A 26,939-nucleotide genomic window follows, 5' to 3' on the forward strand; every position below is an offset into this window, starting at 1 on the left:
ACTTTGTTGTATATTTGGAGGGAATAGCAAGTTGTCCGTGGCAGATTTGCAGTTTCATGTGCAATCATCATTTTTATTGCTCTGTATTATGGAAATGCTTGTTTTGTTCCATGAATTGAAAATAAAATAAATTTATTTTATGAAAAAAAGGAAAAGAAAAATGAAAGGACTGCCACTCAACATTTTGGGCAAACTGGCCAGTGAAGACTAAGTAAAAGTCAAGTAAAAAAAGTAGGAAAAGAAGAATGTCTCAGATCAGCAGACGGCTAGGGGATGAACATTGGAGCTCTCTTCCTGCCCAGAATCTGCTTCCTGAGAGATCATCCCCAGCTAACTACTTTGAAAGCAATTAAATGAATGTGAATGTATAAATTCTGGTATGTTTGGTTAAGAAATTTTAGTTCTGTTACTTCTGGTAACAGTAAGTCTTGTCTTTCCAACTTGACTATAAGCTCTCCAGATTCATGGAATCATAATTTTGGAGGTGGAAGGGACCTTAGAGGTCATTTAGTTCAATTTTTTTATTTAACAGATGAGGAAACTGAGGCCCAGGGAAGTTAATATAACTTGTTCAAGGTTACACAATTTGAACACCAGGTCTGTCATTTTCTCTCATTGTGACCCTTCCTAGAAGATGGGAATGACATTTGTCGGATCTTACCCCCACACCTTGTCTAGGACCTAGGGCAGCACTGGGCTAGGAATACCCTCAATTCTTGTCTAATGTTCTCCCCAGATCTTTTACCTCATCTGCCAGAAAGCGAAGTTTCTGCAGAATATTCTGCACCAGCTTCAGCTTGTCTCGCACAGTGTGTCTCTTCACCTGAGCCCGCAGCGCCTTTGCCTGCTGCCCCATGCTCTCCTGTGTGTGGCAAAAGATGGGCAGAGGACAAGAAGGGCCCCAGAGGCCAGGGAGGGGGATAGGCACAATGGGAAAGCATCAGGAAGAATCTGGAATGGGAGTCTGGGGAAGGGTAAGGCAGCCTCATGGTGAGTTCAGGTAGAGACTGCAGTATCTGTGGGACCGATCCTGGGAAGGGGTCCTAGTTGGGACCTGACACCCTTACACCTGCAACCCCCTTCATTAGTTTATCCCTTTCCTCTGGGTCTGATGCCTTCAGAGTTTCTTCTTTTTACATCCTGACAGCTGTCACATCCAGTTCCTTCTTAGCTTTTCTCCCAAGGCTCCCCATTTCCCCTTCCCCAGACCGTTTTCTGTAGTTGCTCATGCCCCACTCCACCCTTTACTTCCCCAGACCTTGGACAGCTTCCTGCCCTCACCAGCTCCCTCATGCAGGACTTGAGTCTCTCCTTGTCAAGCCTTGTCCTAGATGATTGGCTCTGGTCCTTGTCAGCGAGTGAGAGAAATCGACTGCAAGAGACAAAGCCAGGAGCTGGCTGGGTCTGAGGGAACTTTCTCGGAGCTCATCCCACTTCTACTGTCCATGGCTATCTTGGACGTATAGGGATGTCCCACTGCCTGTCTTTCCATGTCTCATCCCAGCTTCATGTTGCCCAGCCATGTCCTCTGCACCCATCCCCACTCCTACCAGCCTCTTTCCCATTCCTTTTCCCTTGACTTTCCCATATCATCCCCATTTCCCATTCCCCCTCCTTTGACTCTCTCACCCCAAATGTACTCCCCTCTCCCCCTGTTCCTTGTCTCACTAGCAACCACAGCTGAGTTCCTCTAGAACACCTCGGAGTCGACGCTCTGGGTAAGATTTCTCTGTCTTGATCATCTCTTGTACATCATTCAGACCTTCCTCCTGGGAGAGGGGTTTTAGAGGAGAAAGCAAGACAAGAGATTTAAGTTATAGTCTTTATACCTTTCACATCTTTGCCAACTAGATGAAAAGATAAGTTGGGATGTGTTTTTTAAGGGAATGAATCAAAATTATGGACCCCCAACTAGTGTATATTGTGTTCCATGATAGTATTGACTGAGCTGCCCTCCCTGTTGAGGCTTTCCATTGTTCTGACATCTGAAGGTACCAAGATAGGATGGTCTACCCCTACCAGTCTCAAATTCCTCTCTTTCTAATACTTTCTTCCTGCTTTGGGGAATGGAAGGATAGGATAGGACCAGAGGCATCTCTGTGAATCTAGTGACCTGTCTTGCTACCCTTGTCATGGTATGGTGGCATCAGCATTTTGTAATTATGCTGGTTTAGTGAGCGTGTTTTAGAAATGAGATCAAAGAATCTTGGAACCGAAAAGGACCTTGGAAACCACCTAGTCCAAAGCTATCATTTTATAGATTAAGAGAAAGGTGAAGGTGACTTGCTCAATGTCCCCTTGTGAATTAGTGGCAGTTAGGACTAATACTTGGGTCACCTGACTACCACATTGGTCTTCTTCCCACTTCCCTTCTACTTCCCTCCCTGCCTCCTATCAAGGACACTGACCAGCTTGTCTGCAATACGGTCCATGATATTGGCATTGTAGAGGCGGCGACGCTGGTCCTGCCACCAGCTCTTGATGTAGATACAGGGCTTGCGGTCCAAGTAGGGCAGATGGAAATAGTTCCTGGGGTATGGGGCAGAAGAAAGAGGATGAGCTGAGAAGGAGGATGAGAGGAAGGATGTAAAAGAGGTAGCATGGTCCAGTCTACTCTGCCAGTAAGAAGCAAGGAGAAGGGAAGGTAGCACTGGTGTGGGATAGGTAGACACTGGGGTGTGAATGGGACATATACAGAGGGCAGGGGATTGGTTAGTGGCCAGTAAGAAGCCTCTGCACAACATTCCCTCCCACCACTAACATTTAACCCCCTACTAATCTCTTCTTCTCCTTTCTACTCCTCTGTCCTAGGCCTTACCTGTCTGTGACTTGGGGCCGCATTGGAGGTGAGGAGGAGACAGACACCAGATCTCCACCCTCATCTCCTTCGTCATCACTGGAGTTTTGGATCAGGTCTACTTCTTCCTCATCCCCACTCTCCTTCTTTCTGGGACGCTGAGGTCGAGACATCCCATCTACCTGGTTGCCGTAGTTCCCTGGGAGCAGAATGAGGACATTGTGATTGTTTCCTTCATGTGAGGGGAAGAGAAGGTACTAAATTTGTTCCATGAAGGGTTATCATCACTCCAGACCAAGGCTCCCATCCTCCCAGTGGTCTATTATTGTGGGATTTAAGGAGGAGAGAGAAAGACAGAGAGAAACAGACAGAAAGAGACAGAGAGAAAGAGGCACAGAGAGACACAGAGACAGAGAGAGAGAAATGAGAGAGAGAGAGAGAGAGAGAGAGAGAGAGAGAGAGAGAGAGGAGAGAGAGAGAAAGAGAGGGGGGGTAGGGAGGGAGGAAGGAAGAAAGAGAGAGGAGGCAGATATAGAAAGGAGAGAGAGAGGAGAGATAGAGATAGGAGAGAGAGAGAGAGGGAGAGAGAGAGAGAGAGAGAGAGAGAGAGAGAGAGAGAGAGAGAGAGAGAGAGAGAGAAGAGAGAGAGACAGAGATAGAGAGGGGAGAGAGGGGGGAGAGAGAGGGAGGGAAGGAGGGAGGGAGAATTGAGAAGAGGGAAGGGGAAGAAGGGATGCTAGGTGAGTGGTTCATCAGTTTAATAGCAGAGCAGCATTGAAGGATACTCTGAGTCTGCTTTTCCTTCTCTCTCCTTCCCACTTGCTCTCTCTCCTCTCTTTTTTCTTCCTTTTTCTCCCTCCCTTACTCTCTCCCTCACTCACAAATACTAACATCATTCCAGATTCTCCCCCAAAGCCCATCCTGAAGGCCAAAGTTCAGTTCCAGTCTGAGATGTCCCTGTTTCTATATAATCACTTTCCCACCCTTGACTGAGACCTCAACCTTTATAAAAGGAGAAATCCTTTCCCTTCCTAGTATCCTAGGGATGACTTAGCACTCTTGTTCACCTGGAGAACAAAACTCCTTCACCTTTCGGATATGTGTTTGTGTGTGTGTAAGTATGTGTAAAGGGGAGGGAAGAAGACAGAATGATATGGGGGCTTGGAATGGTGTGTAAGGCTCTGAAATAGGGGGTAAGGAGCTGTTGATCCCACCATGGATACCACACTGACCTATGGTGACTTCAAAGGTGATCGGCTTGTCTCCATTCTTCCGGTCGATCATGGAGGCCTCCAGGAAGGCCCCAAAGAGAAAGAATTCTTCCATTTTCCCTGTGCAGCTCTGGTGAGGAGGTAGGGTGAGGGATTGCTGAGTCACAGACTCTGGGCAGAGAAGTTCTGGGACTAGGGCATCTCCCTCCAGCCTCTTTACTGGAGGTATTTCCTCTTAACCTCTAAAACTTGGCAGACAGCATTCTGAGGTTCCTACATTGACCTCTAAAGTTTACGGAGTTTTGGGGCTGAGTTTTCTCTTCAGAGCAACAGAGACAGTTACAGCTCATAAGAGACACCAGTTAATGGCAAGGTAGGTTTAGGGTTTCTGGTGAGAAACTCCCACTTGAATTTGTCAGCATCAAACCAGCACCTCATTGAGGTGAGCTGTATTCTCAATGGCCTCTGGGTAGAGGATAGATAAAACTCAGGATGTGGAAGAGTCATCTGGCAGAGGGATGCCAGTTCTCCAACTGGCGGCCCTGGTGTAATTCATGGGAGTGGCACTGGGACTCCAGGAGGGAAGACCTTTGGGGACTGATACTGTGCTAGTGTCAGACAAAATGGCATTTAACTCTGACCTAGACATATCCTAGGACCCAGTAGATGGTTAACATACAGCCCTGCTAGGTAAAGTTGTGCAAGAAGTAGAGCTTGGGATGTTAAGTGGCTAAAGTCCCATCTCTAGGACATGAAAGAAGTGAGAGATTTGGTTGGGATGGGACTAAATGGGATGGGACGTTAAGATATAGAGGGCTTCCAACTTAGAGGCAAGGCCAAGCAGCTAGACTCACATCAGAAACAGGTGTGGCTTGTTCCACCTGCACCTCGGTGGAGCTGGTGAGCTCAGGGTTGGAGGTGTCCAGTATTTCCACAGCTAGACCCAGCATTAGGCGGGCTCGGAAGGAGACACCTTCACCCAGCCCCTCATTCAGGTCCTGGTGCTCATCCAACAGGGTATAGTTTCGAGTGGAACCATACATATTCACCCAGGCTGGACCCAGAGTGGGCAGGAAGCCTGAAACAGGGGAAGCAAGGGTTTGGAGAAGAGTAGGATAAACTTCCATAAAGCCCAACTGGGAAGGAAACTTAGTCTAGGCTGGGGCTATTTTCCTCCCATCACCTCATCCTTCCAACTCCCTAGTCTCCTCTGGCTTCTGCAGAAAGGAAAAGAGTTCACTCCAGGAAGGGGGAGGTTATTCTTTGTGAAGAAGATATGGAGACAGAGTGATATGATAGGAAGAGCATTGGTCCTAGAGTCTGAAGACCGATGTTCAAATTCCAGCCCAGCTACTTACTACTTGGGGCAAATCACAACTTTCCTGGGCCTTAGTTTCTTCATTTGTAGAATGAAAGGGTTAGATCAGAGAGCTCTGAAGTCCCTTCCAGTCCTAAATGTATGATTCTGTGGGCCCTATGACATAATTTTATGACAAGATGTGTCTGATACATAGTAGGTACTTAAAGGATTGTTGATTGGTTGATATGGTTTGACTGACTTAGAGGGGGCAGGATTCAGAGTTTTCATATATGGAAGACTTTCTTGGGTGTATCTACTCTCTCTCTCTTTCTCTCTCTCTCTCTCTCTCTCTGGGAAACTGAACATGAAGGGGGTGGGGTGGGGATTCAAGCTGAGTATTCAGTAAAGCTCTCTGTTTTATGCCAGTCAGGGTAAGCTAATAAAATTTGAGCCCTGCCCTCGAGGAACTTGAATTCTGAGGGATAAGCTATCAGATGAGAGAAAGTGTGGCATAGTGGGTAGAGATCTGGCCTCATAGTAAGTAAAATCTGATACGTTCAGTCAGGAAGGACTTGGGTTCGGGTCCTGACTCTGACACATGCTTGCTCAAGGACCTTGGGCAAATCATTTAATCTCTCAGTGCTCCCCAGGCAACTCTGTAAAATTATGTTTCAAAAGTTGCCAAATTTGCATTTGTAGAAATTTATAAGATCATAATTTCCTCATAGAAAATTCCCTATACCAAAGAAGTCATTGGTCTGGATCCCCAAACTCCCCACAAATCTACAAGATAAAGATAAACTGGGAATGGCACGGGTGGGGACAGTATTTTCTAAGGTGTCCTCATAGAACAAAGGAATCTTAGAACTGGGAGAGACCTGAGGGTCATCTAATCCAATCTGTCTTCCAAGACAGTTTTCCTGGCCGTCCCTGTCATCTGGATTTCAGAGGGGTAGGGGTTGGAGGTAGTTAGATGGGCTCCAGCCTCTTCTGAGTAGCTTGAAAGCCCTCCATTCCTTGACCTCTCAACACTGGTTTTTACCTTCTTTATTATTTTTAAAAATTACTTATTTATTCATCTATTCATTTATGTATGTGTACATATATCATATATGCATATACATACGTGTATATATGTATGTACATATGCATATATGTATGTGTATATATGTATATGTATGTGTGAATCAGGTTCTGCTGGCAAAACCTTTTTACCACAAGGAGTCTACCCTGTAAACTCTGCTACAAGAACTCTTGGATGTGGCTGCCCATCTGCCTCAGGATTTTCATCTACTTCTTTCCTCTCTGCTTCTTATCTGTCACCAGCCTCTCCCAGTCTTTACCACTGACCTTTGTCTCCATCGTTGGAAATCTTTCTCAGGTCAATGAAGTGGGTGCCAATGGCTACGTCATTGACCTTGTCTGAGTCCCGGATCTGCACCTTCATTCGTTTGCAGAGTGGAGGAAACAGGTCTGTGAAGACGATTTGTTCATTCCACAAGGGCTCATAGCTGCTCTTCTGCACAGATGTCTTGCCCTATCCAGATGGGGGAGTGATGGTGCGTCAGGGAAAGGAGAGAGAATATACCTTATGTAAACTTTCTCACCCTCCCAATTTTTATCCTAATTCTCCCTTCTCTGGCCACTGGGATCTCCCCACCCTTTGAAGTTAGGGGATGTGACTCCTGTGGTGTTGGGAGGTCTTTGCCATGTCCAGTCAGGACTGTTTCCTTTTGTTGTTGTCTCTGTATCCATAGCACCAAGCACACTGCCTGGCACAGAGGAGGAACTCAGTAAGTTCTTCCTGAATTGAATTGACTGTCAAGGGTCCAATGAGTTCCTGTCTCTCCTGTGTGTTTTTGTGTCCTCAAGCCCTCCCTCTTCCCATCCCCCTTCCTCATTGTGTTCTCATTTCCCTAGTATCTCAGACTCTTAATTTTGTTACTTCTCAGTCCTAACTCCAGAGCAGGAATTTTTTTGGATGATGGCCACCTTTGGCAGTCTGATGAAGACTATGGACCCCTTCTCAGAATAATGTTTTTAAATGCATAAAATAACACATGTAGGATTACAGAGGCAACAAATTATGTTGAAACATGCTTATCAAAACATACACACATCTCTGTATCTACCAAGTTCACAGACCCTGGGTTATTACTCTAGAGAGCAATTACTCTACCCTTACTCTAGAGAGAGATTCTAAGTCCAAGGAATGAAAGATTAAGACTCTCCTTCCCATCTGTCCTCCTCTAACCAGTAGGTTATTTGCTAGACCTATCATCTAAGCTTCAAACTTTTGTTTCCCATTTCCCCCTTACCCTAACTATTAGTATCTTCCTTCCAAGGTTACTTCTATATAGCAGTATATATAGCTTGTATATTCATAGTTGTTCGTATCTTGTCTCCCCCATTAGACTATGAACTTTTCAAAGGCAGGGGGTCCTGTTGTTGCCTTTCTTTGTATCCCCAGCACCTAGCATAGTATCTGGCACAGAGTAAATGCTTATTTATTAACTGACTAAACTACTGATATCCTGAATACCCCTTCCCCTTGCTCCATACCTTTTGGCCAGCAAAGAAGACCTGGACGTAGGGGTCGACAAGGTCCTTGTTTTCACCAATGAACGCCTTTTTCACATTGGCCATGAGGCTTGTGTTCATGCGGGGCAGACCCTCTGCCCGGTATATCTTCACATAGAAACGGGCCCACTGGCGCTCGGCAGGCACACCCTCAGGGAGCAGTAAGTTCCTGTTGGCACATCCAGCTGGAAGACTTGTAGCCAGGCTTCCCTTTTCCCCTCAACTAGGACCTGTGTCTTTATTCTGCCTACCTTGCTCTAGATTCTTTGACCCAAAGGACCCAGGACCCAAACGTTTCAGCCCCTACTAGTTTCCTGCATTATTCTCAGATTTAGGCATTTGTATGCAAATAGATGCCCTCTGTATTTCTGTTTGCCTTCAAATTTCTGCCCTTTGTCTATGGGAAGATGGAGTAAACATTCTTGGGCCCCTGTGTTCTTCCCCCTTTCCCTCTTCTATTCTCACTCAAGCAGTAAAGGAAGCCTAGAATGAGGAGGAGAGGCAGTACATGCTATGGGTTGCCCCTGGGAGATTAGTTGAGGCGCCTGAAAAAAAGGCCTGTATCCTTGTGGAACCTTGGAATAGACAGTAGTTATGTGAGACTGCTGAAGGAGATGGGATATCATGGGAGGCAAGATAGGTAGATACCCTGGGGCCATATGGGGCTGCTGATTTGGGGGCAAATGTATTTCTGCTGAATCAGAGACAATAGGAAAGGAAGAGCTGGGATCAGGAAACCTCTGGGCTTGGGATGAGATGGGAGTCCTCACCCCTCAATGTCATCCTCTTCAGTTTCGTTGGCCTTGTGGGGGGTCTTGATGTTGTCTCCTTTGCCTACCACAGCGATGTCGCACTTGACATAGCCCTTCAGCCCAGCTGAGATGTCATCTGGGTCTGACAGGATAGCCCACTTGTGATGGAACTGGTGTTCTGCAGATGACAGTAAGGGATCTTGATGCTGCACCCATTTCTCAGAATTCTAACTTACCCTTCTTCAGGGTAGAGGGTGAAGGCAAAGTCCATTTAGGGAAAATACTCTTAGCTCCTGGAGGAAGCAGAAGTTATTAGGTATAGGATGATTACTGATTCATACTTCTAAGCCCTGTCTATCTCTTTACCATAATTCAAGTTAAGTTCATTCAGAGCTGGGAATGTCAGCTAAATTAGCAGGATAGAGGAAGTATGACTGTAAAGTAAAAGGATTTTTAAAAAAATAGTCAAACAGAAAAATCCATATACCTGATCAATTTTATTTCCTTAATAATAGCTAGAATTTATATAGCATTTTAAAGCTTGCAAAGTGCTTTGCAACTGTTATTTTATCCTCACAACAATCTTGGAAGGTAGGAGTTATTTCTATCCACATGTAACAGTTGAGGAAACTGAGGCAGACAAAGGATAAGTGACTTGCTCAGGATCGCACAATTAGTAAGCATCTGAGGGTGGATTTGAACTCACGTCTTCCTGATTCCACATCCAGCTCGCTATCCACAGGGCTGTGTAAATGCTTTCAAGTTACCATTACTCAAAGCATCTTTGGAATGACTTTTTTAGGAACTGTTTCCAGGACCAGTTCATGAACCACAGAAGAGAATTAGTTTCACTATTTTTTTTGCTATACCTCACATCTATGTAACTATTCCTTGGGTATTAGGAAACTCAGAGGACATGGTCAACCGACCTCATCACCCCAGAATCACAGAATCTCTGTTCATCTGAAGTCAATCTCAAGAGTATTGTTGTGAGCTATAGCTGACCCCTCTAGGCTCATCCTATATCCCTGGCATGTCTCAAAGGCCCTGAAAACCAGTATTTTCAATACTTTCTCATTCTTCCTTAATGTTAGTGCCTTCTTTTTGAGATTATTTCCAACATTTCCTGTACATTTTTTATACATAATTGTTTGCATATGAAAAATGCTGTGTTTGTGAGCTTTTCAAAGGTAGGTCCCGATTTTGCCTTTCTTTGTATACCTAGTGTTTAACACAGTGTATAGCACATAGTAGGTACTTAATAAATGCTTGCTGACTTGACTCTGTTGCTGTCTAATTGTCTAATTGTACTAACATATGTCTATAGGTCTGTGTTAAGGTACATATACAGAAACAAGCCTATTTACAAATAGGGTAACCAATCTCCAGATTGGCAGATAATAGCTGCCTGGGAGGGGCATCTAGGTGGCACAGGGGATAGAGGGCTGCACCCGGAATTCAAGTCTAGCCTCAGACACTTGTCTGTGTAACCTTGGGCAAGTCCTTTAACCCTGTTTGCCTCAGTTTCTTCATCTGTAAAATGAGTTGGAGAAGGATATAACTAATCACTTTGGTATCTTTGCTAAGAAAACCCCAAATGGGGTCACAAAGAGTTGGACATGACTAATTGACTAAACAGCAACACCTGTCTGGGTGCAGAGAAAAGCATGTCTCAAGGCTTAAAAAAAACCTAATAAAGTGAGATTGCTTTATTGACGTTATTGTTTTGGAAATCAATGATTTGAACTCACCACGTTGCTCTCTAAGAGGAGGCTTGCCTTGGAGTTAGGAAGTGTCCCACTTAAGAGACTCAGGTTTGCTCTTAGCTGGTTAGCAATTAATCTCTGTTAAATTGTGAACTGATAATTAGGGCTTTAACTAATTGACAATTTCTTAAGTATTTATATCTTAAGAGAGTATGAAAAAGGTGGAGAAGTCAGACTTTAGGCTGAGGTTTTTGGGCAGTGAGCTGTTTAATCAGCCTATGTCACGCTCCTCAGCTTGGATTCTAGCTCTGTCCCTAGCTGGGTGATGTTGGGTAGGTAAATTTCCCCTCTTCTTGACTGCAGTGTCCTCTTCTGTAAAATGAGCACATGGTCTAGCAGATCTTTCAAGGTGCTTTTTGTCTCTAGACTCTGTGGATCAATGTAGTATGTGCTTTGGGAGTGAGGGTCTGCCCCACCATTCTTTTCTCATATCTGATTATGCACTGAGTTTATTGCTGGGAGCTTAAGACCAAGAGTTTGTCTTCATTGAGCCATATTGTTTTGTTGATGGTCCGTACTTGAGAAAGTGATGGAAAAGATGCTAATAATATAGATTAAACTTAAAAGTGTGTTTTAAGCACTTTGGAGGGGGAGAGAGGAGCTAGTTGTTAAGCATTTACTAGCATATCCCTGCATGGACCCCTTTTACAATCTGGTGAAGCCTACGAACCCTTTGTCAGAATAAATTTTTAAAAAATCAGTTCATAATAGAAGGAAATGCTAAAAACTTCAGTTAGTGGTTAGTGAAAATAAGGATGTAACTTTTTTTTTCCATTCAAGTTAAATGATCCCCTGAAATAAATGCACAGATCCCTTAGTAGCATCCCAGGTTAAGTATCTTAGTCCAACACAGGGTGATAGCAGTCTACTCGCCTTTGGTCATTCCTTGCTTTCTGACTGGGGGTTTCTGCCAATACCAGTTTGGAGGATATAGTATCAGAAGAGGTGAATGGCAGAAAGCTCTATAGCAGGAAGTTGTTGTGAAGTAGTTTGTCAATCAACAGAAATTGGCCCTGAGGGAATGGGAAAGAAGATGACGGGATTTAGATACTGTCCTGTACGACAGTGTATAGGGACCTTGGGAAAACTCCACCCCACATCCCTCCCAACTCTTCCTGGGTCAAAGACTCTGGGACACCATGAGTGGATGGGGAGTCTGGGAGTGTCCACATAGGGCTGGGCAGGTAGGGGTTTACTTGGTTTGGTACCGATTTATCTTCCTATCTTAACTAATTATTTTTATAACTAGATGTTAGGGCAGTTAGGTGGTGCAGTGTATAGAGCTGCCTGGGCCTGAAGTTAGGAAGATTCATCTTTCTGAGTTCAAAAATGCCACAGACACTTACTGGCTGTGTGACCCTGGACAAGTCACTGAACCCTGTTTACCTCAGTTTCTCTTCTGTCAAATGAGCTAGAGAAGGAAATGGCAAACCATTCCAGTATCTTTGCCAAAAAAACCCCACATGGGGTCATGAGAGTTGGACGTGACTGAACAACAAAACTAGGTGCTAAGCCCAGCGGTATCTATGCTACTGCTGAGTATGTTGGCAGAGCCCTCTAAATTTCAGTGTCTTAGGGAAAAACCCTAGCTCTACTCCCCTACTTATGGCTCTGATAATCAATTGCATAACCAACTAAAGTTCTCTCAGATATATCTATTTTACTCATGATCCACTGTCTCCAATGTAATGAGTTTTACTTTGTGGTGAAAATTAATAAAACTATATTACAAAGAAAATAACTTTTGTCTTGTGGAAGCCCAGAATACAGCAAAAAATGAGGAGTAAGGGAGATGTCTAGGAAAAGGAGCCATATGGGCTGACTATGCATATGGAGGCACCTCTCTGATTTAAAATTGGTTAAGAAACTGAGTCTCAGAAAGGCTAAGGATCACATACTTAGCAAAGCAGCAGATATAGACTTAGAAGGAACTTTAGAGAACCCTCTAGTCCAACCTTCTCATTTTATAGATGGAAAAACTGAGGCCCAGAGATGTTTCATGACTTGCGCAAGGTCACACAGGAAGCAAACGGCAAAGACAGGATTCAAACCCAAGTCTTCTAACTTCAAATTTGGTGTTTTCCCACCATATCATGGTGCCTTCTATTCCTCTAGAAGGATACTGGCTCTTTGAGGGAAAGTACTGTTCATTTTTATGAGAACTAAGGATTGATCTGGGATTTGATTGATTTAGGCTGAGAGGAGTCAGTGGGACTCATTTTCAATAAAAGAATGCAGAGAGGACCTGTATTCAAATCCTCCTGTTGCCACTCACTGCTTTTGTGATCTTGGGCATGTTACATAACCTCAATGGTCCTCAGATATAAAATAAAGCGATTGGACTTTATGGTCTCAGAATCTCCTGCAGCTTTAAATCTATTTTCCCATGATGCTATGGTGGGTTTTGAATGATATCCCAGTATTTGCCTCCATATGTCCAGACCTGGTCAGAGGAATTAAAGACAGTTTTATGGATACTGTGTGCATCCCTCAAATTGAACTGTATTCTATCACTGTCACTGGGAACCACAACTTTCCTTCCCTTCTCCCCCCAACCCCCACATCAGGACAGACAGGTTTTAGGTAACTCATTATCTAAGGCCAATTTGGCTGTCACTCAAATTGCCAATCAGTCAGTAAGATTTGGTAAGGATGCTGAACCCTGGAGGGAAGGTGGTAGATGTCATAAAACTGCAGTCTAAGAGCCAGGTGCATGCTGGATTCCTCTGGAACTGTCTCATGAGAAGCAATTGCTAAATTTTCAGTGTGAACATTTACACCTTCGAAACTGGCAAGTACTATAAATCAGGCTTGATTTATTGTTTTGTTGATTCTTAGAGTTACAGAAAGTGATGGAGAAAATGTTTAGTGGTGTGGATTAGGTGTTTGAGGGTACACTATTTTTTTCAGAGAGCTGATCATCACCTGTTCACTACCACAGCCCTGCAAAGAGCTAAACTTCTTGGAATCACCAACACTATTGAATAGGGGGACTCCATCATGGATGCACCTGGGGTCAGCCAGGGCCAGCTTGATGTTACCAACTCTCACTAAGTCTAAAAAAGCCCACAATGTCATAGTATCAATCTCCATTGTGGGAACACTGCAGAGAGCCCATAATCTTCATTGGTCACACAGTTAAAAGTTGTTAATAAATTTGTTTCCCCAGGCAGCACAATGTCACACTGATTCACAGAGTCTCAGGATTGAACTGGATCTCAAAGGACATTTTTCCTCTATGCTTTGAATGAACTTAACCCATACCTGCAATGAGACTCTCTTCTACAACATACCATAGGTTAAGAAACTGAGTCTCAGAGAGGGTAAGAATTACACAGTAAAATAGCATAGACTTAGAAGGAACTTTAGAGAACCATCTAGTCCAACCCCCTCATCTTATAGATGGAGAAAACATATACTATACAAAGGGTCTCCAGCCTTTGCCTGAAGACCTTCAGAGGGTTGGAACCCATTACCTCCCAAAGCAGCCCAGTTCGCTTTGGGATAGCTCTAATTTTTAGGAAACTCTTTCTGATGCTAAACCTATAATGGTTTCTCTTCAACTTCCTCCCATTGCCGTGAGCTTTGCCCTCTGAGACGAAGCAGAGTAATAGACTGAGTCCCTTTTCCATATGATTGTCCTCCAGAATACTTGAGGCAGTTCTTAGGCCCTGCTGTAAATTTTCTTTTCCGTGGGTGAAATTGCCTAGTTTCTTCTACTTATCTGATGCTCATATAGCACTGTCTCAAGGTCCTTCATCATCCTCCTGCATTCTGATCTCAGATGAAAGGTTGACTCTTCTCCTTGCCAAGGTGAGCCTCTCTACATGAGCTCTAGATCTCATCTTTGCCTCTACCTCCTCATCACTGTCTTCTAAACCCTCTTCAATTTGGCTTCTGATCTCATTATTCAAATGAAATCACTCTTTCCTGGGAGGCAGGCCCAAGATGGCAGAGAAAAGTCAGCCACTTGCCTGAATTCTCCCCCAAATGTCTCTGAGTACCTTTAAATAATGCCATAAAATAATGCCTGAATTGGCAGAACCCAGAAAAGGATGGGATGAAATAAGACAGCTTAGAAGGCCAGCAGGAAAGGTCTGTTGCACCTTTGTGAGAGTGGCACACAGTCCAGTGCAGGCTTCACCAGCACACAGACCTGGCCCCAGCAAAGCAGGAGAGGGTCTTGGGAGCCACTGAATCAGCAGTGGCTGCTTCCAGAGTTCTTAGCCCACAGACAGTAAAGGGATCAAACAACTGGTCAGATAGAGATTACAGGGGTGTCTTTGCTGGCGCTGGGGGAAGATTCTGTTGCTTTGCCCATGCTCAGATCTGGGTCACAGTTCTGGTTGGACTGTTCAGCATCTTTGATGAGAAACGCCCAAAGGGATCATGAAGAGTCAGATACGACTGAAATGGCTAAACAACAACACCGGTCCTGCCTACTTGTTTGATTGTTGTGGAGCAAGCCTTCAGTAAAGGAATGGCTTCTATTATTACCTTCTACAATGTCATCTGAACCTTTAAACTGTCACACCAGCATAAAATACAGGGGAAGGAAAATAATTTAGACATTCACGTCCCTGAATGACACCTGTTTAAGTAGTGACCCTGGCCAATCATCATTCTATGATGAAACAGATTCTTAGGGACTCATGTTTGCAGTCACTTATCAGGCTGTGTAGACATGAATAGTGCCATGTATAATGGCTCACATTTACAAGTACAACGTGCTTTCCTCCTAACCAACCTGTGATGTAGGTAGTATCATTACCCTATTTCCCAGATAATGACCATGAGACTAAGAAGGTTAAAGTGATTTGTCTAGAGTCACATAGCTTGTCAGCAGCAAAGTGAGAACTTGAAACCAGATCTTTTGACTAAAATTTTTTTGTTCTTTGTACCTACCATATCTTGCTAAACTATATCACAGGGTTTTTCAGATACTTGACAAGGGGTCAGACTGGCTATGACCCCTTGTCGTATGGAAGGACAATTCCAGGTCCAGTGTGCTATCCACTGAACCGCCCAGCAACCATCTAGACGCATAGAGTAAGTACCTAATTCCTTCTGTGGTTCTCTGCACACAGCAGATATTGGCCAGTTGTCATTTCTTTCCATCATTCCCCACTATAGGTACTTTTCCTACTTCTCCATATTTTCCCCTTCTTTTGCCTAAGCTTTATGCCTACAAGGGGCACTGAAACACACTACTTATTCTGTCAACCATTATGATTTAAGAGTATGCTGAGCCCTGGGAAGATACCACTCCAAATGGGGTTTGCAAATCTGGAGGCAAAGATACTAATGGTGACTCCAATGTGTTTTTGTAGGAAGGTACTTAGATTTTCTTTGAGTCTCTAAGTACTCACTAAATTTACAGGATAATAGATTTGGATCTAGAAAGAACCTTAGATATCCTTTAGTCCAATCTCCATTCATAGAGTAGAAAAATGAAGGTCTCAGAGATGCCAAGTGATTTGTTCAAGGTCACACGGATCCACATCACCATGATCCAAACCCAGGTCCTCTGACTGCAAGTCCAATATACTTTCTGTTACATCATGAGCTGAGGATTCATGACTAATGGTTGAGAAGCATGTGTACAAGTGCATGGACATTTGCCAAGCTTGGCTACTTTGTTAGTTCCTGTTCACTGAGCATGTCGGTGGTTACTTATTAATTTGAGGGTATCACAGACATTCTCTTCCTTCTTCCTAACTGATACATTTACTGGAATGCTTGTGCCTTCTGATCATCAGGTGGAACCTTTCACCAAAGGGTGAACCACCTGTCATGAACCACCTTAATCACCAGAATGTTATGGAAACAGCTCTTCTCTTCCTTGTGTCTTTGCAGTCCCTCATCAGGATGTAGGCAAACAGTTATTAATCGGGTTGTAGATCTCTGGCTACCTGTCAGCTGGCTGACATTTGCTGTGTGCAGAGAACCACAGCAAGGACTAGGTACTCTATGCAGCTAGAAGGCAGCTGGGTGGTTCAGTGGATACAGCACTGGACCCAGAGTAGGGAAGACCTCTGCCTGCAAACATTTCCTCATCTATAAAATGGGAATAATATATAGCACCCACCTCCTAGGGTTGTTGTAAGAAAAAAACAAGGTGATATTTATGTAAAGTGGTTTGCAGACCTTAAAGTTTCTTATGTTGTTATTTAGTTGTCTCTGATTCTGTGACCCCATTTGGGGATTTTCTTGGCAAAGATACTGGAGTGGTTTGCCATTTTCTTCTCCAGTTCATTTTATAGATGAGGAAACTGAAGCCCACAGGGTAAAGGGACTTGCCCAGGGTCACACAGCTAGTAAGTTTCTGAGGCTGGATTTGAACTCAGGAAGATGAGTCTTCCTGACTCCAGACCCCACACTCTGTGCACTGTGGCACCACCTAGCTGTCCCTAAGGATGTTAAAGGGAGGTCATCTCCTCTGGGACTGGGGGCAGATAAGGTGGGTGTGGAAGGAAAGCTTCTGGAAGGCAGGGACCACATCCTCCTTGTCTTTGAATTACCAGTGCCTGTTGGTCAATGTTACAGAGTGGACAGAGTACTGGCCTCAGAGCCAGGAAGACCTGCCTCTGACATACTGCCTGTGTAACTCTGGGCAAGTGACAACTCCTCAGATCTCTAGGCAACTCTCTAAAGCTGTAAATCGCAGCAAAGGCACTGATTTGCCTTGATAGAGAAAAGTTTCCTTATGTGGGAGTTTTTCCCTATACCAGTGACATTACAGTCTAGTCCTCATTCCTATCCCCAGAACTTTATAGAGAGATTAATGATAAAGACCTGGCCTGTGATTTCATTGCTATAAGGAAAAACTAGAGGATTAAAAAAAAACAAAGCCAAACAAAACCCAACAAACAGCTTTATTCACCCAGCCAAATCAGGATCTTCTCTACATGTTGTCGTGTTTGAGGTAGTTCTTGAATCCAGACCTTGCAGGCTTCAAAGCCAGTACTCTCTTTATGCCTCGTAAAGGCATTTTGTGTTTTGATTTCACTGGTATAGGAAACTCCCTATATTGAGGAAACTCTCTCACAGGCACCTGCTCTGCAACTCAGTAGGTGCTTAACAAATATTTGTTGATTCCTGTTCTCTCCCCCCCACCCTGAGCCAATTCAGTGCCATTGGGTGGCTTCCTGTTTTGACAAATTGTTCTTGCTCACAGGTGCTGACACTGGGCATTTCTTTACTGCTAAGGAGTGAAAAGTGCTGTTACTGCCTCTAAATTCTGGTTCCCTAAGAAGTAACTCCCTCCCCAGCCTTGCTGTCCCCTGTGGCTACTCAGCAGCTCTGAAAGCTGCTATTAAGGAAAGTCCTTCCATAGCTCTACCTGGTGAAATTCTTCTCTTCCTTAAAGGCCTGCTTGAGTTGGCAGCTCCTTTTCCATGCAGCCTTCCCTGTTTGGCACGCATGAAAATGATCTCTTCTGCCCTAAATTTCACATAGTGATTTATCTGGATCTCTTCTCTGCATTTAATCCCACTTGGCCTTGAGCTCTATGTAAGTATGCACAGGAAGTAGAGACTTGTAACAGAAAGGGTTCTAGATTTGGAGTTGGTCAACTTGGGGTGCAATCCTGATGGTCCTGTGAGACCTTATGCAAATCAACTAACCCATGGGTGGGGCCCCAAGGCCACTTGTGGCCTTCTAGGTCCTGGGGGTGACCTTGTGACTGAGTCTAAGCTTTACAGAACAAATCCTTTTATTAAAGGGGTTTGTTCTGTGAAGTTGGAATTCAGTCAAAGGGGCGCCCTTGAGGACCGAGGGGGCTACATGTGGCCTCGAGTTTGCACGTTCCCCACCCCTGAACTAACCTCTCTGAGCCTTTGTTTTTTCCTCTGTAAAAGGGGAGGAAGTTGGGTTAGATGAATCCGAACTCATAAGTCTTATGATAGTTCTGGGGGGAGTAGTGTTACATAGTAAGAAGAGCACTGGTTCTGGAGTCAGTTCATATCCTGCTTCTGCTATGAGTTATCTGTGAGATATTGGGCAACTGACATCACTGCTCTGGACCTCTGTTTCCTTTTCTGTAAAATGAGACCAGGTGGCCTCAAAGTCCTTCATGACTTTTCTGCTGTTTCAGTCCCTGTCTTGAGGGCAGAGGCTGCATTGCATTTCCTCTTTCAATCCCCTAGCAGCCCTGCCCCACCCCCACACACCCATAATAGGTGCTCATTTAAGCTTTGGTGAATCTCATTGCATTGTGTTGTACTTCCCTGTTTAGACACTCACCTGGCTGCAAGTACACAGTTCCCACGTCCATCTTGAAGGACCCAACGAGGGTTCCACTGCGTAGGAGGTTCTTGGAGTGAATCACCTTCCAGGCAGAATCAGCAGCCACCAGTCAGTATAGGGCTGACCATCCGAAGGGGATGGGCTTGGGTTAACTGGGCTGGGGGCAGGGAGTGCATCAATCTTTTCTAGGCATTTGGGAAATTGAATGTTCAGCTTGGCTCTTCAACCTGAGTTCAACGAGTCCTTGGGAACTGTCTAAATGATTTGGGGAGGGTGGAAGGGGCCATGAGGTGGGAGGGACATTGGAAGAGCAGGGACTACCTTTGGAGACCTTGCTGGCATCCCCTGCTCTCAGCCTCTCCTGCCCTGACCCCCTCCTCTCTTTGCACCCACGCAAGGCTGCAGCCCACACTCACCGAGATCTTGATGATCTTGTCGAACATGACATCAGGAGAGACATGGAAATCGAAGACAAAGTACTGGGGGAGGAAGGACCCAGGCCTACATGTCACCCAGCTGGCAGTGCCCAGACCCTTCCTCCTGGCAGTGCCCGTCTGTGCCCCCCAACATGGCTCTGGGTGATGGCAGGAGGTCCTGCCATTTCCCCTTAGCCATGGAGTTAGGACAAAGGAGAGGACAGAGACTGGTTCCTCCCTGGGGAGAGGACCTCTTGCTTGACAGATGTCACTATTTGGAAAGGATCCCTGGCACTCTGCCCCTAGAGCTGGGCCAGTGCTGATAGGAGCAGGATGTTGTGAAACCCAGGACACACTAGAACCCTGATTTACAACCTTGAGAGATGGTTATGTCAGAACTAGCTGCTTCAGTGACATTACTCAAGAGCAATAAGCTTTCATTGCTCCCTAGAGCCAATAGCTCCAGGGGCCTATAGGTAAGTCTGGTACCTGTGGAACCCATTCCTCATCTCAGAGCAGGCAGGGCCTCTAGTGGGAGGGGGGACACGTGGCCTCAGGAGCTAGAGAGAGGAACTGTATTTGTGTAAGTTGGTGGCATGAAGAGCAGCAAGGGTGGCTAACAACATCACAATTATACTTCATGTCCATGTGACCCTGGGTGACAGATACACAGAGACAGAGATGCAGGGACAGAGAGAAAACTCCAGAGAGAGAAAGGTTTGAGAGACAGATACAGAGACAGAGATAGGGTAGAATATAAGCTTCTTGGGAGCAGACTCTGTTTTGCTTTTGTTTTTATGGTCCCAGAACCTTGCATGGTGCCTGGTTCATCGGTGGCACTTAATAAATGCTTATTTTCTGATTATATGTGCATTTTATCTTTTATATGCCTATATACTGCTTATGTCCCCCACTGCAATATAAACTCCTTGAGTTAGGGACTATTTCTGCTTCTGCCTTTATATGCTTAGCTCTTAGTGAGCAACTCCTACCCTGCCCATAGGAAGTGGGTAATAAGTGTTTGTTGATTGAATAAATCCCAAACCACATTTCCCTAGTTTGGTGTTGGGCTTCTGACAATGGAGATGTGGTTGTGATTTGCATAAAGCAACAAGACTAAGAAATGCCTTGGTTTTCTACACTCAAACACATTAGATGGAAAATGGAGAACACTGTCAATGATGGAAAGACTTTACCTAAATCTATTTTTAAAAATCTGTAAAAGGTTGCTATTTAATTGTGTACTTGTGTCTTTTCCTTCTTCCCTGTCTCCCCTTTCTTCCCCACACTTGTCCAGAATGTAAAATCTTTTCGGATTGTAGTTTCATTTTTTTTGGTCTTTGTGGCATGATGTTAACTGAGGGTCAGGATAGTCTGAGTTCAAGTTTTGCCTCTGACAAAGACTAGCTCTGTCACCCTGGGAAAGTCATTTAACTCCTCAGTGCCTCAGACACTTTGAGTGCCATTGGTGGCAACAGTTTCCATACCAGAAGGGGCCACATTGGTAAAAATCATAGGTCTGAACCCAAAACAAAAACTAAATAAACCAAACCAAATAAAAACCTTGCTTAATCAATTTTTGCTGAATTGAGCTGAATCTACATGAATTTGTTGGGAATGGTTTTGAGAAGCTGACATAGAGAGTCTGTGGCAATGGGAAACCTACCCAGGGTGAGCTCATGAGGAATGGAGAGCTCATTCCCAGGAATACAATTGTTTAAATGAACAAGAAAGAAAGTTCATATAGTCATGAGAATGTTTTGAGCTAAAGGAAGGATCCTTTAGAGGGAAAAGATGAGGAATGATACAGTATTTGGGTTAGTAAAAAACAAGGGACTTCCAGTCAAGATCTCAGGGAAAACCTTCATAAGGATGAAAGAAATGCAAGAATTTGGTGGAAACAAATATAGGACTCCCTTTGGCCAAAGTCTTGCTTTTACTTGCTTGCTTTTACTGTTAAGGGGAGGCTGTAGAATCAATGGAATTCCATCTCTGTCATGGTCTTCAAAACAGAAAAGCTTCAAGTCTAGACTCAGCATCAGCTTGTGTGTTATGTGATGATTGATCTTAGATGAGTTCTGACTTGGAGGAGTGAGAGGCTCATTTCCAGATTGGCCACAAGGCTTTTCAATTTTTGGTTATAGAAAGTCTCGAAGGTGGCTTACAAAGGGTTTGTAATCTACCTCAGTGATGGGGCAATACTCACATGGAAAAAAATGACAGATCTTTGATAGGTTACAATGTTGAAGGAAATATGGACCCCAGAGAGTGATTTAGACTCAAGCATCTTAAGATCAGCTTGGCAGAGGGAATGGAGTGCTAGATATGCTAGGAGGACCTCAATTCAAATTCCTCTTCAGACCCTTCCTAGCTACCTTAAGCAAGTAAATTCACTTCTCTCAATATCAGGGTTCTCATCTATAAAATGGAGGTAATAATAGTACTTGCCTCACAAGGCTGCTATGGGGGCCAAATGAGCTAGTAAAGCATTTTGCAAACCTTGAAGCATTATATAAAAGCTAGTCATTGCTACTGTTGATTATAAATGTTTACCTGGTAAACATAAACCATATGGGGGGGGGGGGCGGGGATGGCTCCTTAAACACCAGGAGACCATTGTGGGTTTCTGTCTTGGAGTCTCTAGACTCTTATATTGGTCAGGGACTTTTCCACAATCAAGGATGTGTCGTCTACTGCTACTACTATCACTACCACTACTACTACTACTACTACTACTACTACTACTACTACTACTACTACTACTACTACTACCACCTCGAATTTCTACAGTGTTTTAATCTATGCAACATGCTTTTTACATTATATTTCACCAATACAGTATAGAGTACTTTAGATTTGTGGTCAAAGGACTTGAGTTTGAATCCCTGTTCTGTCATTTGCTCTTTGTATGGATGGTTTGCTAAAGGCATAGATGGAATTCTTGTTGAAGCATTGTTGATGATACTGTGAATTCCAAGCCATTCTGGAAAACAACTTGGAAATATGCCCCCAAAGCCACAAAATTATAACCAAGAACCCCTATACCTCAACAGTAAAACAAATTATCGTGTATGAATATAAGGGAATATTGTCATGTTGCAAGAAATGGTGAAAGCTTTGGCTTCAGAGAAATCTTAGAACCCTTGTATCAACTGGTACATAGTGAAATGAGCAGAATCAGGAGGACAATTTATACAAAAACAATAGCACTCTAAAGACAAGGAATTTCGAATGACTTAGAGCTCTGATCATTGCAATAACCAACCAGATTGCAGAGGGCCAGTGATGAAGCAGGTAGCCATCTCACTGGCTTTGAATGAGACATATATTTTTGGATCTGGACAGTACAGGGACTTGTTTTTGCTTGGTTATGCACATTTGTTACAAGGCTTTTATTTTTCCATTTTGAGAGGAGTAGGTAGGAGGAAGAGAAAATGAAAACTTGCTAACTGAAAAAAATGTTAAGAGAAGATAGGTTGCTAATCACATTCCCAGACGACATGAAGCGAGGAGAGCTAGCTAATACACTGCATAGTTAGAATCCAAAAAATCTGGACAGTTTAGAGTACGGGCCTGAGTCTGGGAAGATGAAATTTAATAGAAATAAAGTTTTATACTTGGGTTAAAAATATTAGTTTTACAAATATAGAACGTTGATAAATAACCATTACTAACAAGAGCTTTTTTTCCCTATTATATTGGGTGGGACAGACAGAAAATAAATACTTTTGAATTGACAAATGAAATAAAGTGAAAACTTTGAAAATATTCTGTATATACTTAGATATATACATCTTATCTTCCCCATAGAATAGAAGGTCCTTGAAGGAAAGGGATGGGCTTTTTGGGGGAGGAGGGGAGGCCTTTTCACCTCCAACATCTAGTAGATTTCCTGGAACACAGTGGACACTTAATACATGCTTATTCATTGATTGAAGCACGAATTCCATTAACAGTATCCCCCTACTTTCTTCTATGAGTCTTAAGGCCTGGCGAGGAGGCCAGTTGCCTACAGGGAATCCAAATGGCTGGAGGGAATAGGATCATTATTGATACTTCCCCACCCTAGCCCACAAGACTTCATCTTCCCAGAGGGACTGAAAAGAGGTTCAGACAACAGCAGAAAACTTCTTTAAGAAACAACCATGTAGTATTCCTTAGAAGAGAGGAACAAACCCCTCACAACGGTCTCTAGGCTCTGTACCCTACCCCAAAAGAGCAAAGGGTATGGACCTGGGACCAATGGGGAGCCTGGAAGAGGCTAGAGGGTAGGACAACTGGTCTTTAAGCTAGGCTGTCACAGAGCAATTGGACTGGCAGTGACAGATGTGATGCGTGGACAATCTAGGGGCTGTGTAGGACTATGTAACATGAATATATAGCAATATATATATCCATATCAATATATGTAGTGATATATACCTCTGTGTATCACTCTATATGTACAGTATATATCACTGTATATCATAGCTGAAATCACTCTACCTGCCAGTATCCTAAGGTTCCTTGGTTGTTTGAGACGTCCCATCTCATGAGATTCTTTGTAAATAGGACTGAAAAGGGAACCCCCCTCCTGGGAGCAGGGAGTCAAAACTTCCATATGGCAAGAAAGGACCTCTTCCAGTGTCCCCCCAATATCTTGGGGCTACAGAGTCACTGACCTCATTGTAATAGGGACAGTTGGTTGACTCCTTCATGGAGGTGTACTTTTTGTCATCTCCCACCTCCACACATACTACGGGGTCCATGTTCAGCCCCACCAGCTGCCGAGCTTCGATGACTGTGATGCTGACCTGGAGGAAGACCACAAAGACACTGAAAAGGGGCAGATTGTAAAGATGAGGGTGAGGGAGGGTAAGGAATTCAATTTGAATTCAATTCAATTTAATTTAACTAATACTTACTAAGTACCTTGTTATTCAGTCATGTCTGACTCTTTGTGACCCCATTTGGGATTTTCTTGGTAAAGATACTAGAGTGGTTTGCCATTTCCTTCTCTGACTCACTTTACAAATGAGGAAACTGAGGCAAACAGGGTTAAGTGACTTGCCCAGGGTCACACAGCTAGTATGTGTCTGAAGCCAGAGCTGAATTCAGGAAGATGAGTTTTCCTGACTCCAGGCCTGGCACTCCATTCACTGAGCCACCTAGCTGCTCTACTAAACACCTACTTGCTATAAATACAGGGCAAGTTATGTGACCCACAGAACTGAACCTGTGAGCTCCAGCCTAGAGAAAGTAGCTATTTCTTACTAAGCTACATAAAATGATGTATATTCCATTCCTCAAGGTAAGTTCCTTTATATCTCCAGGTCCAATCACATTTTAAAAAAATATCCAGATGTGAGATTTCATCGGTATAGAGAACTCTCTGGTGAGGAAAGTCTTCTAATGCAGATCAGTAGCTTGCAAAGGAAACCAATTATATTGAAATACCAAATATACTGAAATTGTTCATGGACTCCAGGTTAAGATCTCTTATCTTAGAGCACTACACAGTATGCATGTGTCAGTTAAGGCTTAAATCCTGGACCTTCCTGACTCCAAGGCCGTCCTGTTCATTGTTGCATGTTAGTCTATGGTTCCCTGTTACCCAAAGGATAAACTACTATCAGCTGAGTTTCTCCAAAAAATTCATGCACTCCGTGTACCAGTTTGACTGTACCAACTGGACTATTAGCCATTTCACAATCTCTTATTCTTCTCTCCTACCTCCATATGTTTGCCTAGACTGCCCTCTGTCTAGTACACACTTCCTCTGCATCTCTGGTTGCTAAGACTCTTTTCTGCCTTTAAGATTCAATGTGGGCACCAGCTCCTTTATGAAACATTCTCTAATTCCTTTAATTGAAAGTAGCCATTCACATCTCACACTTTCTTATAGGGTGTTGTCTGGATCCTTTCTTTTCCCTCATTACATTCTATCCCTGATACCTCAGTTTCTTTCACTGCATTTATCCAAAAAGATGCTAAGTTTTGTTGATCCTGTCCCCACAGCATCTCTTATTTGTACCCTTCTGTTTACTCACTTGGCTTCCACCCTAATTTAGGGACTCATTGGTTCTGGCCTAGACTATTATAATAGTATCCTATTTGGTCTCCCTGCCTCAGGTTTCCTATTTCCATCTAGCCATCAAAGTGATTTCCTTCAATTTCCAGTGTGACCATGTCCTCTTGAGCCCTCACTCCTGTGCTCAATTGGCTCACTATTACTTAGAGGAAATACAAACTTTTCTGGCATTTAAAGTCTTTCATAACCTGGCTCAAACCTCCTTCCCAGGCCCCTACTTTGGTTCATCCAAACTGGACTTCTAGATCTTGCTTGGCATAATTGGTCTGCCACTTCCAAGCCTTGGTTGTTGTTGTATTTTGTCCTTTGTTCTGGAAGGGGACCATTGGCTGTGCCCCATGCCTAGAGTGCCCTCCTCTATCCCCTCCATCTCTTAGAATCCCTAGTTTCCTTCAAAGCTCGGCTCAAACATCATCTCCTGTATTAGGTCTTTTCCAATGAATCCCTCCACCCAGCAGCTAGTACTTCCCTTTGCAAGGGGAGGCAGTTTGGCGATTTCGTGGCTACAATACTGGGCCTGGAATTAGGGAAACCTGAGTTCAAATGCAGCCTCAGACGCACCATTTTTGTTATCCCAGCAGTGTCTGACACCTTAAAAGGTACTTATTAAATATTTGTTGATGGCTATTTTCTGTCACTAGTTACCTCTAACACATTTGTTTTTGTATCTTATCTATCCTATCAGATTATAAACAGCTTGCTGGGGAGGTACGTTGTTATTTTTTTTATCTCTGCCTTGAGCTTGGTTGGTATTTGATGAATTGAATTAAAACAACAAAGTATTTATGTTGCAACAATTCTATCTGATAGGTGGTAGGATATTCATTGTTAATCCTATGACCATGGACTTGGGCAAGCTGCTTTCTTCTCCACCCTCACCCCCACCCCTGACACTGTTCTTAATTTTTACTTGTCTTGCATGGTCCTATATTTATCACAGTTTCTATTGAATAGAGTTGTTTGTTTCTTTGTTTTTTGAGTATTTGGGAGGGTTTTTTGCTTGCCATCTCCCCTTCTAGTCTTCTGTACTCACTTGTCCCAGAACAGAGCATTCTGTGTTCTGGGACTTTGAGAGATGAGAGAGAGACAGAGACAGACAGAAACAGAGACAGAGAGAGAGAGAGACACACAGAGAGAGACAGAGAGATGCAGAGAGAGAGATGGAGAGAGACAAAGAGAGAGACAGAGACAGATGGAGACAGACAGAGAGAAAGAAAGAGACGCAGAGAGACAGAGACAGACAGGTAGAGAGACACAGAGAGACAGAGAAAGACAAAGAGAGACAGAGAGAGAGAGAGAGAAAGACATAGAACGAAAGAGAGACACAGAGAGACAGAAAGACAGACAGAGATGTGTGTTTGTCCTTTGTTGCGAAAGAAGACCATGTCATCAGAGAAGTGATGACATGACTTGCACTTGACTTTTATTTTTGAGTGAGGGAGGGCTGTGCAGGTCACCAGCCTCACTTCTCCTCCAGAGCCATCGGAATCCAGTGACCAGATATTCATCAGGATGACTGGAGGTGACCCAGGATGAGGCAATTGGGGTTAAGTGACTTGCCCAAGGTCACACAGCTAGAGAGTGTCAAGTGAGGTGACATTTGAACTCAGGTCCTCCTGACTCCTGCACTGGTGCTCTATCCACTGCACCACCTAGCTAGTCCCAGAGACAGAGACAGAGACAGAGACAGACAGAGAGAGAAAGAGAAAGAGACAGAGAGATAGAGATAGAGAGAGACAGAGAGAAACAGAGAGACACAGAGAGACAGAGATGGAGAGAGACAGAGAGAGAGAGAGAGAT

General features: G+C 43.9%; 2 protein-coding genes and 1 long non-coding RNA gene across 4 annotated transcripts in view; 1 reads left to right on the forward strand and 2 right to left on the reverse strand.

Moving 5' to 3' along the window:
* Nucleotides 1-7,087, reverse strand: part of OTOF (otoferlin) — a 45,249-nt gene extending 38,162 nt beyond the window's left edge. For both annotated transcript variants that reach the window (XM_072633938.1, XM_072633937.1), the window contains exons 1-8: nt 6,659-7,087; nt 4,863-5,086; nt 4,030-4,138; nt 2,819-2,996; nt 2,409-2,529; nt 1,669-1,769; nt 1,282-1,372; nt 746-862 (exon numbers count right to left, since the gene is read on the reverse strand). In XM_072633938.1, the coding sequence (XP_072490039.1) occupies nt 746-862; nt 1,282-1,372; nt 1,669-1,769; nt 2,409-2,529; nt 2,819-2,996; nt 4,030-4,138; nt 4,863-5,086; nt 6,659-6,755 (1,038 nt within the window). In that variant the 5' untranslated portion in view covers nt 6,756-7,087. The remainder of the gene's footprint in view (nt 1-745; nt 863-1,281; nt 1,373-1,668; nt 1,770-2,408; nt 2,530-2,818; nt 2,997-4,029; nt 4,139-4,862; nt 5,087-6,658) is intronic.
* LOC140520172 (uncharacterized) overlaps nt 1-26,939 on the forward strand; it is a 44,777-nt gene that overhangs the window by 6,422 nt on the left and 11,416 nt on the right. Inside the window, exon 3 of the long non-coding RNA XR_011972418.1 lies at nt 151-3,051. This is a non-coding gene — a long non-coding RNA (uncharacterized lncRNA). The remainder of the gene's footprint in view (nt 1-150; nt 3,052-26,939) is intronic.
* Nucleotides 7,832-26,060, reverse strand: LOC140529717 (otoferlin-like). Its single transcript, XM_072648577.1, has 6 exons — nt 26,050-26,060; nt 23,731-23,884; nt 19,070-19,132; nt 18,651-18,735; nt 8,659-8,818; nt 7,832-8,057 (listed from the first exon to the last, which is right to left on the reverse strand). Exons 1-6 carry the CDS (start codon nt 26,058-26,060, stop codon nt 7,832-7,834), a joined length of 699 nt encoding a protein of 232 aa, XP_072504678.1.

Source organism: Notamacropus eugenii, chromosome 1 (assembly GCF_028372415.1).
Source record: "Notamacropus eugenii isolate mMacEug1 chromosome 1, mMacEug1.pri_v2, whole genome shotgun sequence".
Classification (NCBI taxonomy): domain Eukaryota; kingdom Metazoa; phylum Chordata; class Mammalia; order Diprotodontia; family Macropodidae; genus Notamacropus; species Notamacropus eugenii.

Bases quoted from the DNA above. Each gene is read 5' to 3' on its own strand.
- LOC140529717 (XM_072648577.1), bottom strand. The intron at 8,819-18,650 runs GTGAGTGTCTAA...TGTCATCTGCAG, and splicing joins AACTGTGTACTTGCAGCCAG to AACACCAGTTCCATCACAAG. The intron at 8,058-8,658 runs GTGAGGACTCCC...ATGTGCCAACAG, and splicing joins GAAGAGGATGACATTGAGGG to GAACTTACTGCTCCCTGAGG.